This window comes from Perca flavescens, chromosome 18 (assembly GCF_004354835.1).
Source record: "Perca flavescens isolate YP-PL-M2 chromosome 18, PFLA_1.0, whole genome shotgun sequence".
NCBI lineage: Eukaryota > Metazoa > Chordata > Actinopteri > Perciformes > Percidae > Perca > Perca flavescens.
In genome coordinates this window covers 3,585,679-3,602,523 of record NC_041348.1, presented here as the reverse complement: position 1 = coordinate 3,602,523, position 16,845 = coordinate 3,585,679, and the positions used below count along the sequence as shown (strand labels likewise).

General features: G+C 40.9%; 1 protein-coding gene across 1 annotated transcript in view; it reads right to left on the bottom strand.

Moving 5' to 3' along the window:
• The window catches only part of pnocb (prepronociceptin b), a 33,249-nt gene that overhangs the window by 2,512 nt on the left and 13,892 nt on the right, over nt 1-16,845 (bottom strand). The window contains exon 3 of the mRNA XM_028606061.1: nt 8,257-8,519. Coding sequence (XP_028461862.1) covers nt 8,257-8,397 — 141 coding nt within the window. The 5' untranslated portion in view covers nt 8,398-8,519. The remainder of the gene's footprint in view (nt 1-8,256; nt 8,520-16,845) is intronic.

Here is a 16,845-nt window from a genome sequence, read left to right as displayed (position 1 = left end):
AAAGGGGGATTTAATACTTGCATGTTTAGGTTTTGTTGTGTATGATCATCAATTATTATGTTATTAATTTAGTATTCTATGCAAAAAAAAAAGTATGTATAAAGGCTTTAGGCCGTCCCACAAATTATTGTAGGCCCAGTGCAACTTCATTTTATACAATATATGTAGTAAGGGGTCCCTGCTGCATCTCTCTTTTAGTTAAGGGGTTGAACGTTGAAGACCCCAGCCTTAGAAGCATGAATCCATGACAGAATCCCCAAAAGATTCATGATACAGGAGATTGGACACAGCAAAGAGCAGGCACCCAACAGTGAGATTTTTAAGGGAATGTTCATCTACATGCTGCTTTTGTTTGGAAACTGAAAATATCCCCAGTGACATCTTGATCATGTTGTTTTATACTTCAAAGATTACCACGATACTGTTTCACAGACCAGTTTTTAGGTTTAGCCTCCCAAAATATTAATGCTAGCAGTTGCAATGTTAGCAGCTGCACGTTAGGGGCCACATTGGCATTATCAACATTATGGTTATCTCAGTTAAAGGTATAATATGTAGGATTTTCCCAAAACAGCAATTTTGACTAATACAAAAGTAATCTCGCTGCACTGTCACTTATGACCCTAACTGTGTTTGCTGTTCAGTCAGCGGTGAAGATAGCATACAGTGTGTTGGCTGGAAATGGGGTTGATGAGAGCCGTGGGACTGAACCAAAAGTTGGGGTCCGGAAAACCAAAACAATACACTGGAAGATGGTAAAATGCTGCGTGGAGCTAAGTGGAAATTGCCGAGTTGGTGATTAATCCTCTGTGGGTTTGTCACTACGACTAACCCCTTTCAAATTAGAGCCATTTTTCATACAAGCATATTGATAAGTGCAGCTTTAAAGACATTCATGGCCACTTCCTTTGTGCATGTTGCCTTATCAGTAGTCAGTCAATCAGTGAGGATAGGTGAGGTTAAAGGCTCTTAAAAACTTAACTATAAACAAAATCATACTTATATCAAAAAAGGAAACAACAGAGTTATACCCTATAGCAGAGATCTCCAACAGGGGTCCATGACCCTCTAGGGGGTCCTTAGAGTAATTTTCAAACATTAAAACATGTCTGAAAATATACATTAACATGAAATCAGCATATTATTAGCAAAGATGAATCAGCCTATTCGTAACAAGGAACAAAAAACATTTAATTTACACACTAAGTAAGGTAGCCATTACGGTAGCCATCCACAGATACAGTTAAGGTCAAGGATACACTGTGCTTTTCACATTTACAGTATGTTTAACATGATGTATAAATAATATTGATCCATCCATTGTCACCCATTCTGCCCAGTTTAATATGCAACTAAATTTCTATACAATATATAGGGTCCCTGATTTGTCTCTCTTTCAGCTTAGGGGTCCTTGGCCTAAAAAGCATTAAAGACCTCTGCCCTATAGTTTTAGATGCACAAATGTACTTAATTATATACCTCGCAGGTGGGCTGATCATGTCAATAAAATAAATAGTTTGTCCCAGGTCAGCATACCATTTATGTCATGCACTCCCACTTCTTTTTAAACCTAGAAAGTGTTACTACTTTGCTGTCCAACCTGACCCAGGCTGAGAGCGCAGTCTCTTGTCCTGTATTGCTCATGTGTCACTGGAGTTAATGGGTGTTGTTCCTGCTGCGTTCAGCATGTATGGAAATGTATGTGCCAATATGAGACGTCCATCATTCGGTGGCATCTACTTCGGCTAAATGATTGACAGCACAAAATTGGAAGAAATTACGAATCAGTTTGAGGGACAGCAGGTAAATTACGTCCAATTTTTCTTTTCCAGATTGGCTCTTCAACTTCTGGTAATGATATATTTGCTCTTGAAATGATATTGTATTTTGGAATTTAACTTTTTTTACATAGAATGCACTTCATCAGAGCTGAATCATTGACTCTGTGCAGTTGTAATGACCTTCCTGTCTTATTATCATCACACCTGACAGTTGGGCTTTATGCCAGAACACTCACAGTACCATACTAGTACGGAGGTAAGGATATACTGTATATATCAGGGATGTTTCTTTTTTATATATATCTATATCTATATATATATATATATATATATATATATATATATATATATATATATATATATATATATATATATATATATATATATATATATATATATATATATATATATATATACACATATACATATAGATATATACATATAGATATATAATTTCATTGTCTTTGGTCAAAACACTTGCAACTGTACACTGCACTTTATATATTTTCCTTTGCCCTAATATTTAACCTACTGACTCACGTAAAATACATTTATACCCTTAAATATGAAAAACCACAGTGCATTACTTTTTCTTCAGACAGCGGAAATAGGCCACAGCTGCCATGTTACACAGACTTACGCACACACTTCTCTCCTATCTTCCTGTTCTTAAACTCCCGAGCCCTCTGAGTTAAATTTCAGTCTGAGGTGCGGAGCAAATCCCATTTACTCGTCAAATTTCGCACAAATTAGATAAATTGCATTGTTATCGGAAAACCTGCTCACATCAAAGGAATGAGAGAAGAGGGAGTTCCGCTGTGAATCTATCAACGGAAATTAATTATCCATCGTAAATTAAATGAGCACACCAGGGGATTCTCCACGTCAGATCAATGGAGCAATCTAAAGGAGTTTATGAGTGAGAGGAGATGTGTGTGTGTGTGTGTGTGTGTGTGTGTGTGTGTGTGTGTGTGTGTGTGTGTGTGTGTGTGTGCGTGTGTGTGCGTGTGTGTGTATTTATATGCTTGCGAGGACCAGAGGATGAAAATGATGTGAGAATCCTCCATAGTGATGATGCTCCAAAGGCTTTATTTTGTCAGGAGAGTATGGTTCAAGGTTGGTATTTAAATATAATGTCAAGGTTGGACTATGCACATCATCCCCGGTTCAATTCTGGCTGGGGACCTTTGTCACTTGTTCTGCCATCCGTCAAATGAAGTCATTAAAACACAAAACGAATTAGGATAAGGTTGTTGTTGGGTTAAGGTGAAGAAACTCCTCACTTACTGAGCTGTACAGCGTGATGGCATAACAGAATGGGAATGGTCACCCTTGAAATCCAACTGGCCACCCCTTGGTGCCATTCCAGAGTCTGCACACATGAATGGCTGATGGCCATGGTAATGCTCACAAGACCATCTGGGATCCTTTAATGCGACTAAAACAAGAAGGAAGTCTAGTAACACTGACTGATTGCATCCAACGTTCAAGGATTAAACCAAAAAGAAACAATTATGTATATGGTAAACGGTGATAGGGTGTTTTTCATGACATGGCAATGTGTAAGGAACTAGCTGTGACACATGTGAGCAGTCTGTTCACTTGTCGACTTGCAGCTTAGTAGTATCTACAGGAATTCTGTCCATTTGAGACAATTCTGCACTTCGCGATTTATGTTGAATGCCAACGTCCAGTGCCAATGCAGGAAGTAGTGCCCTTTATAGTCTCGCATTGCCAGACTTTCCTCCACAGCGCTGCGGAAGAGGGTCTGGCTAGTCCACACGGCATTCCGGGATGGGAGAAAAAAGTGCTGGTTTATTGGCATTTTTTCAACGTATGCCTCTGCAAAATAGCCCCTGGAAAGAACTTGTTTTGGTGGAACGTGTACGTTCCAAGGTTGTTTTAGTCATGCAACAGAAAACTCAGATTGGACAGATAGTCTAGCTAGATGTCTGGATTTACCCTGCAGAGATCTGAGGAGCAGTTAACCATAGTCCTCAGAAATCCATCATTGTTCTAAAATTGACTAAATGCTTAACTGTTACAATGTACTGGTACTGTACGGTGTACAATGACAATAAAGTTGAGTAAAGTTGTACTGGAAGGTGGGCTTAAATAACTGACATATTTATGTGGAATGCCAAATGACCTCTACAACAATAACAAAAGACAATATGCAGAATCTGCTCAGAATTATGAAATAACAGCTGTAGCACAGATGATTAGCACAAATGTAAACAAAAGCTGGCATTTACCTTTAGGATTAGCATTACGCAATGAATTTAGTTAGTGGAAGGTAAGATACTATGAAATGCTTGATGTGTGTGTATGTCTGGATGTGTTGAGTGTGTAAGGGTGCGCACTAATAAATCAATGGATCCTGCATTATAACAAACACCGGCAGCTTCACAGACACTCTTTCAGTCTGGAGTGGGAAACAATGGAATTGCTCAGTGGATTCCATCTGTGGCTCAATGGGAAAGCAGCTAACACAATGAGTAGCTGATAAAATGTGTCAGTCTCCGATGTAAGCCTGGGCTGATGATACTGAGCAGCAGTCAATTACAGAGTTCCATTACAACTCCCAAAAAGGTCCCAGCTGTCTTTCTCTGCATCATTATCAGCTAAATTAGCCATCCTACAGCTATTCATGGACGCCCACAGACTATTTTTACCCGCTGACGTGTCTTGCACTGTTTGGAAATGAGATTGCGTGCTGCACTGAAGTTTTGGTTTGGAGAGCAATCACATTCTCTCAGTGCAGAGGCTGGTATCTTCATGTTGGTCACGAAGCATTGCGCAAGTGCTGCAGATACTTACGCATGCAAATAATCTCCCCTTTCCACTATGAGACAGAAGTAATATCAATTTTGTCTGGTAAAATGCCAACTGTTGAAGTGTTTTAGAAAAACAGCCATAAGGGGTTCATCACTGATGAGACCAAAAGTCGCCACAGAAATAAGCTTACTGACTTTGGGGATTCCCTGACTTTTCCTCTAGCGCATAAGGTTGACACTTTAGCTTTTTTAGAAAATGTCTAATACAAGAAGAACTTTGATACCCCATCTTTGCTCATAATGCCATCATCACGGTACATTTCTTAATTTGTAACACTTTGGTTTACGACCAAACACCTGTAAAACTAATGACATTCCCATCAGCCTCAGCTGTACTTTGTGTTTATTGCTTATTAGCAAATTAAACAAGTGATGGTGAACATTTGAAACATTACACTTGATGTAATGTGTGCATGTGTGCATGTATGCATTGTCATTGTTAGCATGTTAGCATGCTGGTGTTTGCATTTAGATCAAGGCACCATCATGCCTATGTGCAGCCTCACAAAGCTGCTAGTTTGGCTCTTCAGATGCATTCAGACCAAGCAAAAACCTCCGGTGCTAACAAATGAAATGAATTTCCAATGCGGAAGTGCAAAAACTGTAGTTCCTCAAGTGGCCAATTGAGGCTGGCTCTAAAAGGGACTCAATCCCCATATAGACCCCCATGTTAAAATGCCCAACTTCACAGCAGAATTAAACATGTGTAAAGCCTGGTACAAAAAAATGGTTTAGCTCTATAGCTAAGTTCCCCCTTCATGATTCATGACAACTGTGGGGGTTTATTCAGGCTCAAAGTAACAAAAATAAGGGAGTACCGCTTTGAGTGACATGTGGGCTGCCCCAAACAGCAGGCGAGCATTAGTCTATATACACAACATTCCACTTCCGGAATTGCTCCGTTACCGCCGGAAATTCCGCCAGATGTTACTCTTTTCAGCCGGACGTAATGGGGGGTGCGCTTGCGACTTACAATGACTTACAAAGATACAGCTACAAGTGTATGCACTATACAGGATTATACTTTATCAACAGGAACAGATAGGTCAAACAGCCACCCACAAATAGTCTATAAACAAAGCATCAGGCTGTCTTTGAGATTTCACATGAACAACGGTTAAAGTTACTCAGGCTACCGAAGAATACCATAATTCATCGGTTCAATGAAGCGACGCACCCCAAGCTTCCATCCTTAACAAACAGCCATGTATATGGGCTCTTAAAGTCTCTCCACTGCTGGCTGTTCTAATTTAACGGGAGAGATGAGCAAGAGGGGTTAGGATCGTGACCCGCATCTGACGAGCTGTTACCACCTCCATCTTCAGCCAGAGAGGACATTATTTCTTCAGCTTCTTCTTGCGTTGTCACCCTGGAGGGAGGTGTGCCAACAGGGCTTGCAGCAGGTGAATCGATCGTGCTATTAACGTCATCGCTACACAATTTCTTAGTAAAAACCTAAATTAATTAAACTGCCTTTTTTGCAATGGCTATGTCATGCTTACTGCAGAATGGATTTCAAGGACTTTGCATGCCGATTAATGGCCTCCAACATTTATATTTTTCCTACAAATCTGAGTTAACATGTACTAAACATGAGTTGAATTTGCACCGCAGTGCCGCAACGCCTTGATGCGCATGACAAGAATAGCATGTATAGTTATCTTTATTGAAGTGAATTAGGTTTAAATCGCTGTCATGCAAATTATATTTTAGCAAGTTTACACATTATAATCCACGATGATCACGTTAATTTCACAAATCACATTTTCAGGAGAGCCCATGCCTTATTAAGGGGAGCCGAGCTCCCCCTAGCTCCCCCGTAGTTTGCACCCTGGACTATGGTTAACTGCTCCTCAGATCTCTGCATAGTAAATCCAGACAGCTAGCTAGACTATCTGTCCAATCTGAGTTTTCTGTTGCACGACTAAAACAACCTTTGAACATACACATGTTCCACCAAAACAAGTTCCTTCCAGAGGCTATTTTGCAGAGACCCCGTGGCTCCGCTTTGCGCTTAGCGCTGCCCAAGTGATTGTGATTGGTTTAAAGATTGTGATTGGTTTAAAGAAATGCCAATAAACCAGAGCACGTTTTTCTCCCATCCCGGACTGCAGTCTGGACTAGGCAGACCCTCCTCCGCAAAGCTGTGGAGATAGGTCTGGCAAAGTGAGATTAGGTGAGCGTAGACTGTAGGCTTCATTCGGCCTGCCTTAGCTCTGACCAAACTCCACCTCTTTGCCCATTTTTGGATTAGCCAACGTCAGGCACTGCCAAGAAGGCGACAGACAGATAGAGCCACCATAAACCACTCACTGTGACTTTTGATGGTGACATCACGTCAAAACTACGTCCATATTTCGTACAGCTCTCTCATTTATTTGAATGGAGGCAGTCTGTTGGAAGCCACCATAATAACGTTCCTTAATTGTAAAATCCTGTCTTTGAGTATTACAAACCATTGTTTTGGCTACTTATTAGCTTTTAAATGCATCATCTGTTGCTCTGTAGTGTATTTGGTAGTGATTCTGTAATGTTGCGTTGAAAGGAATCCGCTGACACTGTTTCTTGATTATAAAGGTTTATATACATCAAAGAATTCAGCATCAATTTACAAGCTCTGAAGAGCCCGGAGAGCGACAGTTTCCCAATTCTCCAATGGTCGCTCTCCAGTTCTTTGTGTGAAGAACGCATATATGCTTCATAAATTGGGTGGGATCAATAATTGACCAATGGCTACAAGCCAACTGGCCTTCTTTTCAACAAAGACATTTCTAACTTAGGGGCCCCATTGATAACACTTTCCAGATGTTTCCAGAGAGGTGTCCTCTAAAAGTAGAGTAGAGTTAATTTGAGGTCCTCATGCCATCTTAAGTACAAGTCATAACTGTTCAGATAAAGCTTAAGTTATATAGAATGGTCAGATAATAATACACTTCAACTCCAACTGGACTTCCTGGATCGAATTTCATTGTCTCTGGTATCTGCACTGGTTTTTAACACAAGGCTGTTTTCAATCTGAATCCCTGCGTAGTCTTGTTAGTTGGCAAATAGAACAGCTTTGCTATTATACATTTGTGTTAACGATGAGCAGTATGTACCACAGTGCCTTTTTTGACTACCACTGGGGGTACACAACTAGAAATCTTCCTGAAAATAAGTTTTAAAAGATTTGTGGAAAAGCTTTTTGCCTTTAATTGACAGAAAATGTTTACTTTGTACTCATTTTAGCCAATTGACCACTATGGCTCCCCAAGAATAAAATTCAACTAATTCATTATTTGTTAAATACTTTGGGGGACAGCTTTAAAAAATTCAAACTACCCCTATATTTACTCCCATATACACAGGCAAAAAAAGTGCACACAGTAGCAGAAGCTGTTATCGTGATTCAAGATAACTTACTCATACAATCACAAACGCAGTGCTGCTGTACCCACACCGACACGCGCACTACAGTGTTGACAAGACAGATGTTCTTATCAACAGTGACTCACAAGGACAAACAGTGACACACACACACACACACACACACACACACACACACACACACACACACACACACACACACACACACACACACACACACACACACACACACACACACACACACACACACACACACACACACTCTCTCTCACCATGGTGTTGAAGGCTTGCTGCATCTGCTGCTGCTGCTGAAAGACCAAGCTACAGGCCACACAGTCCTCCTGGCAGTCACTGCGTCCAGGGGTGAAGAGACATGCCAGCAGCACCACCAGGTTCCACAGAGGGATCTTCATCACTCAGCACAGCCAAGCAGGCAGGGACAAACAGGAGCCCAGGCAGGTACAACAGAAGAGTCTAACACAAGGGTCAACAGCTGGAAAATCTAGGAGATAAAGCCTATGGGATCTGGTCCAGCCTACAGGGAGAAAGCAGACAGAGTCACAGATGCATTGCCTCAATTCAAGTTTATAGTTTATCATTAGCTGGATTTGGTCAGTCAGTCAAAGCGTTGGTGGTGGGAAAGTGTTCATCCAACACCAGGAGATGGGCAATGTGGGTGGGCTGGAGAGAGAGCACAACCTGAGGCAATAAATCCGAAAATGGGTATTTTCCAGTGGGCAGGAAACAGCCACTACAGGCTGCAGGGGTGGATCACTGATGGAAACCATATAGCAAAAGTTGGAGATTCGCATTGGATTGGTGCTTAAATACATCAGGGACACCATGGTTCACATCCATAGACTGTATATTAAGATGGACGACGCGCCTCCACTTCCTCGTACTGTACAAAACTGAATTTTGGAGCCAGAGTCTGCACAGTAGTGATCAGGCGGTGGAGCCGCTGTACCAAAGTCCTGTCCATACAATCACCTGACCAATCGCGAGTCAATCACAGCTGCCAATCATAATGTTTCACCCTATTTTAATAGCATCAAATAACTAATAAAAAAACAAAACGTATCCATTTGATAAGAACAACCTAAAATTACAGAAAATCTTTGAAAAAAAATGTATTTGACGTTTACTTTGATTTTTTTGTTTGGTCCATGTCCCATCCGCTAACACTGAGGGGGCGCGATGTATGCCCAATATTGCAGCCAGCCACCAGGGGGCGATCCAGATGTTTTGGCTTCACTTATACGGTCTATACATCAACCCCTGGTCGTGCCCTGTATCAACAAAAGCTGCTTGGTAAAGGCTACAAATCTGTGATCCAGGTGCACAGTTTGTTACTTGACCTCCAATCCCTGACCCCCATTTATCCTGCCACTCACCACTATATCATCCAATAACACAAGATAACAAAGAAATAACAGCCACTCAGAACATCCTAGATTGCTTCTGTCCATAGACTGCTGCCTCGTCAGAAACATATGGCCTCTGCAAATTTATGAACCAAGACCATGGCTAGGGTGAGATCTCCACTTTTGAGCAAAATTAAAATGTAGAACACAAAACACTTCATTTCCTGTATTCTGGAGATTTCTTCTGCAACAATTTGTGCTTTTTCTGCATCAATATATGGTGCACATGTCTTTGTTTATGTAAAGGAAATTATAATAGGTTTTTGGGGTGGATTATACTGGCCAGTTTTGATTACCCTCGCCGCCATAACCCCTGTAAATTACGCCTATGGATCAAATAAATCTGGATGATGCCGGAATCTACATTTACAATGATAAGAATTGCTGAATGCACTGTTTATGTAACATTAAATATGTTCTGTTGACCCACACAAGCCCCTATCTGGTCAAATGGAATTCACACTCATAATGTTTTTCACAGGCTTGAATGAGACGGAGACAAGTGGTAGAAGTCACAGCCAGTGACAACACAATCCCAAAGTAAAGACATGATATTGACGCAAGTGAAGACAAATCTTTAATAATACACCGAGTGGGTGTCGTATTGATGGGAACACTGATGTAAAAACATAAATAAATAAGTAAAAACTAAAACACCGTGACCGCTTCCACTGCACCACATTACCACTCGCAGTCAATAACACATGAAACGGGTCGAGTGTGACTCCGGCCCATTTAGAAATATATAAATGGCTTTATGGGAAATCATTAGAGGGACCTGTTTGTTTGCCTTGCTGAGATGTTTTGTGCGATAATCATTTGTTAGCCTGCTGACTAAGCCCATTTGATATTGTTATGTTGTCCCTTAAGTGGCCCCTACTAAGTAAGTTGAACAAATGAGTAAACCAGCACAGCATAAGTGATGGTGTAAGCCAAGGAATATGCTCCAGCATTACAAAGATGTGGCCATCACACATTGATAATATTCTGCCAGAGTGTATGAATATGAACACTGAGGTTTTTGTCAACACCATTATTAGTATTGAGAAGTCATGCAATGTCTGTCATAAGCTTATGTTAAATTGTATAATTTGTTTGCCTTCACATATTCAGAGGTTCATATTAGAACATTGTGATTTAGGCTTTTAGCTTAACAATATGGAGACAGCATCAGATCATCTAAGGTACAACAGCACATTTTCAGAAACTAATATATCCACATAAAAGCTTTCAAACTTATATTTCCATTTTCATCTGTTAAAACATTTGCTTCTTTTGTATTTTCAGTATATGTTTTGAGGATCATTTGTTGAATACACATTCATAAGATCAATCTTTCAAGCACAAACCTATTTTTTTTCATTGTTTACAGCTGTGTTAATGTGTTGATTCAATTTATCCAGGACATTTTGAACTGGTTTTTACCAAATTTTCATAATGAGCAGACCCTAACGGAATCTTCTGATTTTTTTTATTTTTTTACAGATTTCAGTGGTGATCCAGAATGAAAATCTACAGAATGTAGCGGACTGTTTTTCTGCCTGGGGGTGAAGATGTGTTAACATTCTGAGTTTTGTTGAATTTTTTTTAATTTGTTTAAAATCTGTGGAAAACCTGCGGAAACTCTGCGAAATCAGCAGAGAATCTGTAGAAAATCTGCGGAAAATTCTGCGAAAATTATTCATTCATTTTTATTTGCCTGCAGATTTGTTGAAGGAGGATTTATTTAGCTGCATCTGGCTTGTGATGAATTGGCCAAAGAGTGATTTATATCGTTCTAGAGGGTCTAAAAGCTCTGCTGCCATCTCTCTTTTGAATGGAAGCAGTTATTGTTAGTGAGAAACGATGACAAGGATATTAAGCGTAAAAACGTTATCAATCTGCCGCTTGAGATGTTTATAGGGGGTATAATAGTGAGCTGGATGTAATGATTTGTATTGGTCAGCTCGTTGACACAGGATGGGTTAGAGTGACAGCACTTGCTCAATGTTTATTAATTGCATACTCAAATCTGTTTGCACACCTCTTGTCTCCACACAGCACATCACACTTAACCCTTTCCTACCCAATAATACATCCCATTAACAGTAGAGTGCCCTGCGCTGAGGGTGCCGCATTGAACATGTTTAATGTGGAGAAGTATTCCCCACAGGATTGTCACTTTCAGTCTGTGCGTTTCTGAGATCTATAGCTGCCATCACAGCTTTGGTGCGATGCAGTGCATTTGGCAAGTTTCAATATTTGTGTCTCACTTTTGGAATACAATGGCCAGCATGCCTCAGTTGATATTTCAGTAAATATGGATTCAGTGCAGCCAATTGGAAAAGCATACAGAGCCAAGTGGTTTAGGTGAATCTGAGCTGCTTTCTTTATTTTCTTCCACCGAAAATGAATGAACATATTAGAACTGAAAAAGTCAGAGCTCATGAACATCTACTGAATCCCTGCTTTTCAGTGGCGGTTCTAGACTATTTCGAATGGAGAGGCCAGGCTGGGGCCACAAGCACAACCCTCCATAGATTTGGTTTTACAAAAGACTAACAATACACATGGTGAGGGTTGGCCTCCGCCAGGGCTGCGCTTTGTCACCAATCCTGTTTGTAATATTTATGGACAGGATATCGAGGCGTAGTCGGGGTGGGGAGGGGTTGCAGTTTGGTGGGCTGGGGATCTCATCGCTGCTCTTTGCAGATGATGTGGTCCTGATGGCATCATCGGCCTGCGACCTTCAGCACTCACTGGATCGGTTCGCAACCGAGTGTGAAGCGGTTGGGATGAGGATCAGCACCTCTAAATCGGAGGCCATGGTTCTCAGCAGGAAACCGATGGAATGCCTTCTCCAGGTAGGGAATGAGTCCTTACCCCAAGTGAAGGAGTTCAAGTACCTTGGGGTTTTGTTCGCGAGTGAGGGGACAATGGAGCGGGAGATTGGTCGGAGAATCGGGCGCAGCGGGTGCGGTATTACATTCAATCTATCGCACCGTTGGACGAAAAAGAGAGCTGAGCCAGAAGGCAAAGCTCTCGATCTACCGGTCAGTTTTCGTTCCTACCCTCACCTATGGTCATGAAGGCTGGGTCATGACCGAAAGAACGAGATCCAGGGTACAAGCGGCGAAATGGGTTTCCTCAGGAGGGTGGCTGGCGTCTCCCTTAGAGATATGGGGTGAGAAGCTCAGTCATCCGTGAGGAGCTCGGAGTAGAGCCGCTGCTCCTTTGCGTCGAAAGGAGCCAGTTGAGGTGGTTCGGGCATCTGGTAAGGATGCCCCCTGGGCGCCTCCCTAGGGAGGTGTTCCAGGCACGTCCAGCTGGGAGGAGGCCTCGGGGAAGACCCAGGACTAGGTGGAGGGATTATATCTCCAACCTGGCCTGGGAACACCTCGGGATCCCCCAGTCGGAGCTGGTTAATGTTGCTCGGGAAAGGGAAGTTTGGGGTCCCCTGCTGGAGCTGCTCCCCCCGCGACCCGACACCGGATAAGCGGACGAAGATGGATGGAAGATGGATGGATAACAATACACATATAACAATGAACACAAGAATACTCATTCAGTATCAACGTACATTTTATTTATCACTGTACATGAATAATATCTAGGGATTGACCGATTATCGGCCCTGGCCGATTATATGTGGCCGGTGTTTTATTTGACCGATAACCGAGAAAGTTAATTAATTAAAAAGTGCGCTACTTTGGCTCTGCTACAGCTCTGGAAGCTGTCTGCAACACTTGTTAGCATGTTAAAACTTTAGGAAGCTATTTTGATGCTTGCTTTTGAAGCTATTTATTTGTGTTTTTTGTTTAAAGTTTTAGTTTTATTAAATAATTGCTTAAAGCATTTAAACAAACTTGTGTATTGGAGTTTGTAACATTTCAAAATGTTAATTTTGACCAGAAAATTTTCATTTTTACGGTAAATGCATATCACTTCCAAATATAGGTACATTGGTTTTATTAACTACTAATTATTGGTATCGGTATCGGTATCGGCCTTGAAAAACCAGTATCGGCCAACTCCTTATAATATTCCCTCTTTGGGGATAAAGGTGGGGTTAAAAATTAATGAAATATTTTGCCACAATGTTAGGCAGGCCAGAGGGGGGGGTCAAGGCTTAATATTACAGGGGCACTGGCCACCCTTGCCCTCCCTCCCCGTATTCAGCTTGTGAAAACAGTATAATCTCTTCTGTGGCTCCGGAGAAGTTTCCAAATAACCCTGGGGATGTGGGTTAGTTTATAACACAACATTGTATTTTATAAAGTACATGTGTTTGGTGTGCAAAAATCTTAATTTGTAAAATAACTAAAGCTGTCAGATTGTCACATTCCACCACTGCACACACTGCTCATCTAAACACACTGTCCACACTGCAATGACACAGAGCTGGATTTAAATCAGCAAAATATCTCTTTGAGTACAGAGCGGCTAGCTTGGCTGTAGACCAAGGGTGGCCAACCAGTTCAGCATAAAGAGCCACAAAAAAACACGCACCATAGCAAAAAGCCACACAACACATGCACGTCCATATTACAACAGCAACAGTGACTTCCAGATCTAATGAAAGTCATAATACATAGCAGTTTTCATAGTTTTTTTTTCTTACTTAGATTGACTCAGTGGGAAACCTGACAGTCTTTGTTATCCACAATCCTTTTTAGGTCTGGTTGTACTCTGTTGTGGCCACTCTTTCACTCATTTGTCACTAGAGGGGCTTTCAAACAATCAGCAGTAAAAGGGTTAATGAGGAAGGTGATCTGTGGCCGCTTGTTTTCCTCAGGTTGCAGAATCTGTCCATAAAAAAAAACTCTGCTGCATTATTTTTTATTTTAAAATAATTGGCAAATGCATCATTCAAATGCTTTTTTTTTTATTTTTAAACTTAAAAAAAAATCTACCAATAACACAGCCCCCAGCCACACAGTAAAGGCCTCAAAGGAGCAGGCTCAAGAGCCACAGGTTCGCCACCCCTGCTGTAGACTCTTATTGCACGGGACTAGTATTACCTGGGGACCTCTAGTAGTTTGTAATAATAACTTTATCTAAATCCCGTGCAAACCTGCCATGTCAGTAAGTTAAATGAAAATTTCACCGCATATTACCTACCATATTTTGGCAAACTTTGCAGCCCTACAATGTACTACCATCCATCATTCATTTATCTTAAAAAAGTCATTTGGGTAATTTATTTTTTACTCTCATGTCTGGGTTATCACACTTTCCCTGGCATGCATTGATGATTGTGCCCAGGAGCGACTGACAAGCAGGGGCCAGAAAGAGTCACAACTCTTCCATATCTCAATAACTTTTTAACATATTGAATCTGTGCCCTTTACATTTGTGACACTTTGAGCCATGAACCTACACACTCCTCTCTCCGCTCTATTTCAGTTATGATACAGTTCTTGATTTTGCCGCTGGTCCATTTTAGCCACCCTTGCCTTTAAAATATGCTTACTTTTCCAGCTACAGTATCTTTAAGGGGAGACACTACAGGTGAATAAGGGGGAAACAATTTACTAATAAATATCACAGTCAAAGTTATTAAGACAACTGTTTTTTTTTTTTAGAACAAAATGTACAGGCACAAATAGACATATGAACAGTATGGTAAAATAATTATAAAATAATAAATGTGTATTTTGGATTTATTTTTTCATAGAAAGAAACTGGAACCGGAACAGGAACTGTAAAGAAAAGTACATAATATCAAACAAATAAAAGACCAATAGTCTACGACTACATAGTCTATATCCACAACCTTCCCCTTCCAAGATTGCTCTGTTGCCGCCGGAAATTCCGCCAGATTTCACTCTTTCCGGCCAGATATCCGTTAACTTCCGCTTTCTTTGTGTTGGAATTTTAAACTCAGGTGGATTTATGGACTAGTTAGTGGACTATGGTTAACTGCTCCTCAGATCTCTGCAGGGTAAATCCAGACAGCTAGCTAGACTATCTGTCCAATCTGAGATTTCTGTTGCACGCCTAAAACAGCGTACACATGTACGTTCAAACAAGTTCCTCCCCAAGATTATTTTGTAAAGTCACCGTGGCTCTGCCCAGTGCTTAGCACCGCCCATGACCATTATGATTGGTTTAAAGAAATGTCAATAAACCAGAGCACGTTTTTCTCCCATCCTGGAATGCTGTGTGGACCAGCCAGACCCTTCTTTGCAGCGCTGTGGAGGAAGGTCTGGCAAAGCGAGATTAGCAACTACACAATTTTTCATTTTACCTTTGAGATGAATAATTTTTTTTTGTTTCTGTTATTGATTTTTGTTTGATACTTGAGAAGTTTTGCTTGGACTTAAAAGGCACAAAACTAACTCCATAGATACATGATGTAGGTCTACTGTACTGTACACAGATAAAGTGTTCGCTGGGAAAGCGAGGCCCCAACACACCAGGTTCTAACCCAGGGAAACAAGACAGCATAATCCGTCCAGGAGCCTGGGAACTCCTGAAGAAAAAAGATCTTTATCATTCACAAATACAAACAACCTTGCCCTTCTAAATGAACGCTGGCATGAAAGCAAAAAGAAAATTGACTGTAACAAGAGGACTAGTCTTAGATGAGCCTTTTCATCTTGCACAAATGAATGCTTTTACCTGGTCCTTTCCAAAACAAATATTCTGTTTTATGCTTCCATTAGGGTTAACTAAGACCCTAAAAATGTTACGTGTTTTCAAGACAAAATGTTTTCCCCTTTCATTCACACAGGAAGCAATCAGAGCGTTGACAAAAGGCCCACGTGTCATGCATTTGGTTTTGTTTTCTGAGTAAAACAGTTTTTTTTGGCCGTGCCTGAAATACATAAGAAAACCTGGAGTAATGTTGAGTTGTTGGATTCTTTCCCCCACAATTTTCTTGAAATTGCCAAAAAAATATATTGTCTTGAGATTTAAGGGGGAGGGAATTTATTTTTCGAAATGAAGGAGAGGATACACAAACAATAAGTCCATGGGTTGTCTGTTCCTACCCTCTAATAAGACCCACAGGAGCATTTTTCGTCCTCCTATCTAAACCAGAGAACGTAACGGTTGCAGTTTGGTTAGGTTTAGGCACCGAAACTGCTTAACCCTTGTGTGGTGTTCGGGTCTGTGGGACCCATTTTCAATGTTTGTACATTAATTGTTATGGATGTATTGATTTAGAAAGCCTAATAATGTGGTGGCTCCACCAGACCCGGGAACATTGGCTGTGTTACAAAAATATGAACACCACAAAAGGGTTAAGGATAAAGATAGTTAGGGTTAACTTCAGGTTATTAATGTGATGCTGAACATCACATTTGCAAAGTTAAAAAAAACAACTCGCTGTTTACTTTCATTTTAAAATGGGACTCGAACCGTGCTCGCCTGGGTAATTGTCCGGTTCTTGCCTCCTTGAGCAATGAGCAATGAGCAACTTGGAGCTCCAATACTTTGTCACATTACTTTCCG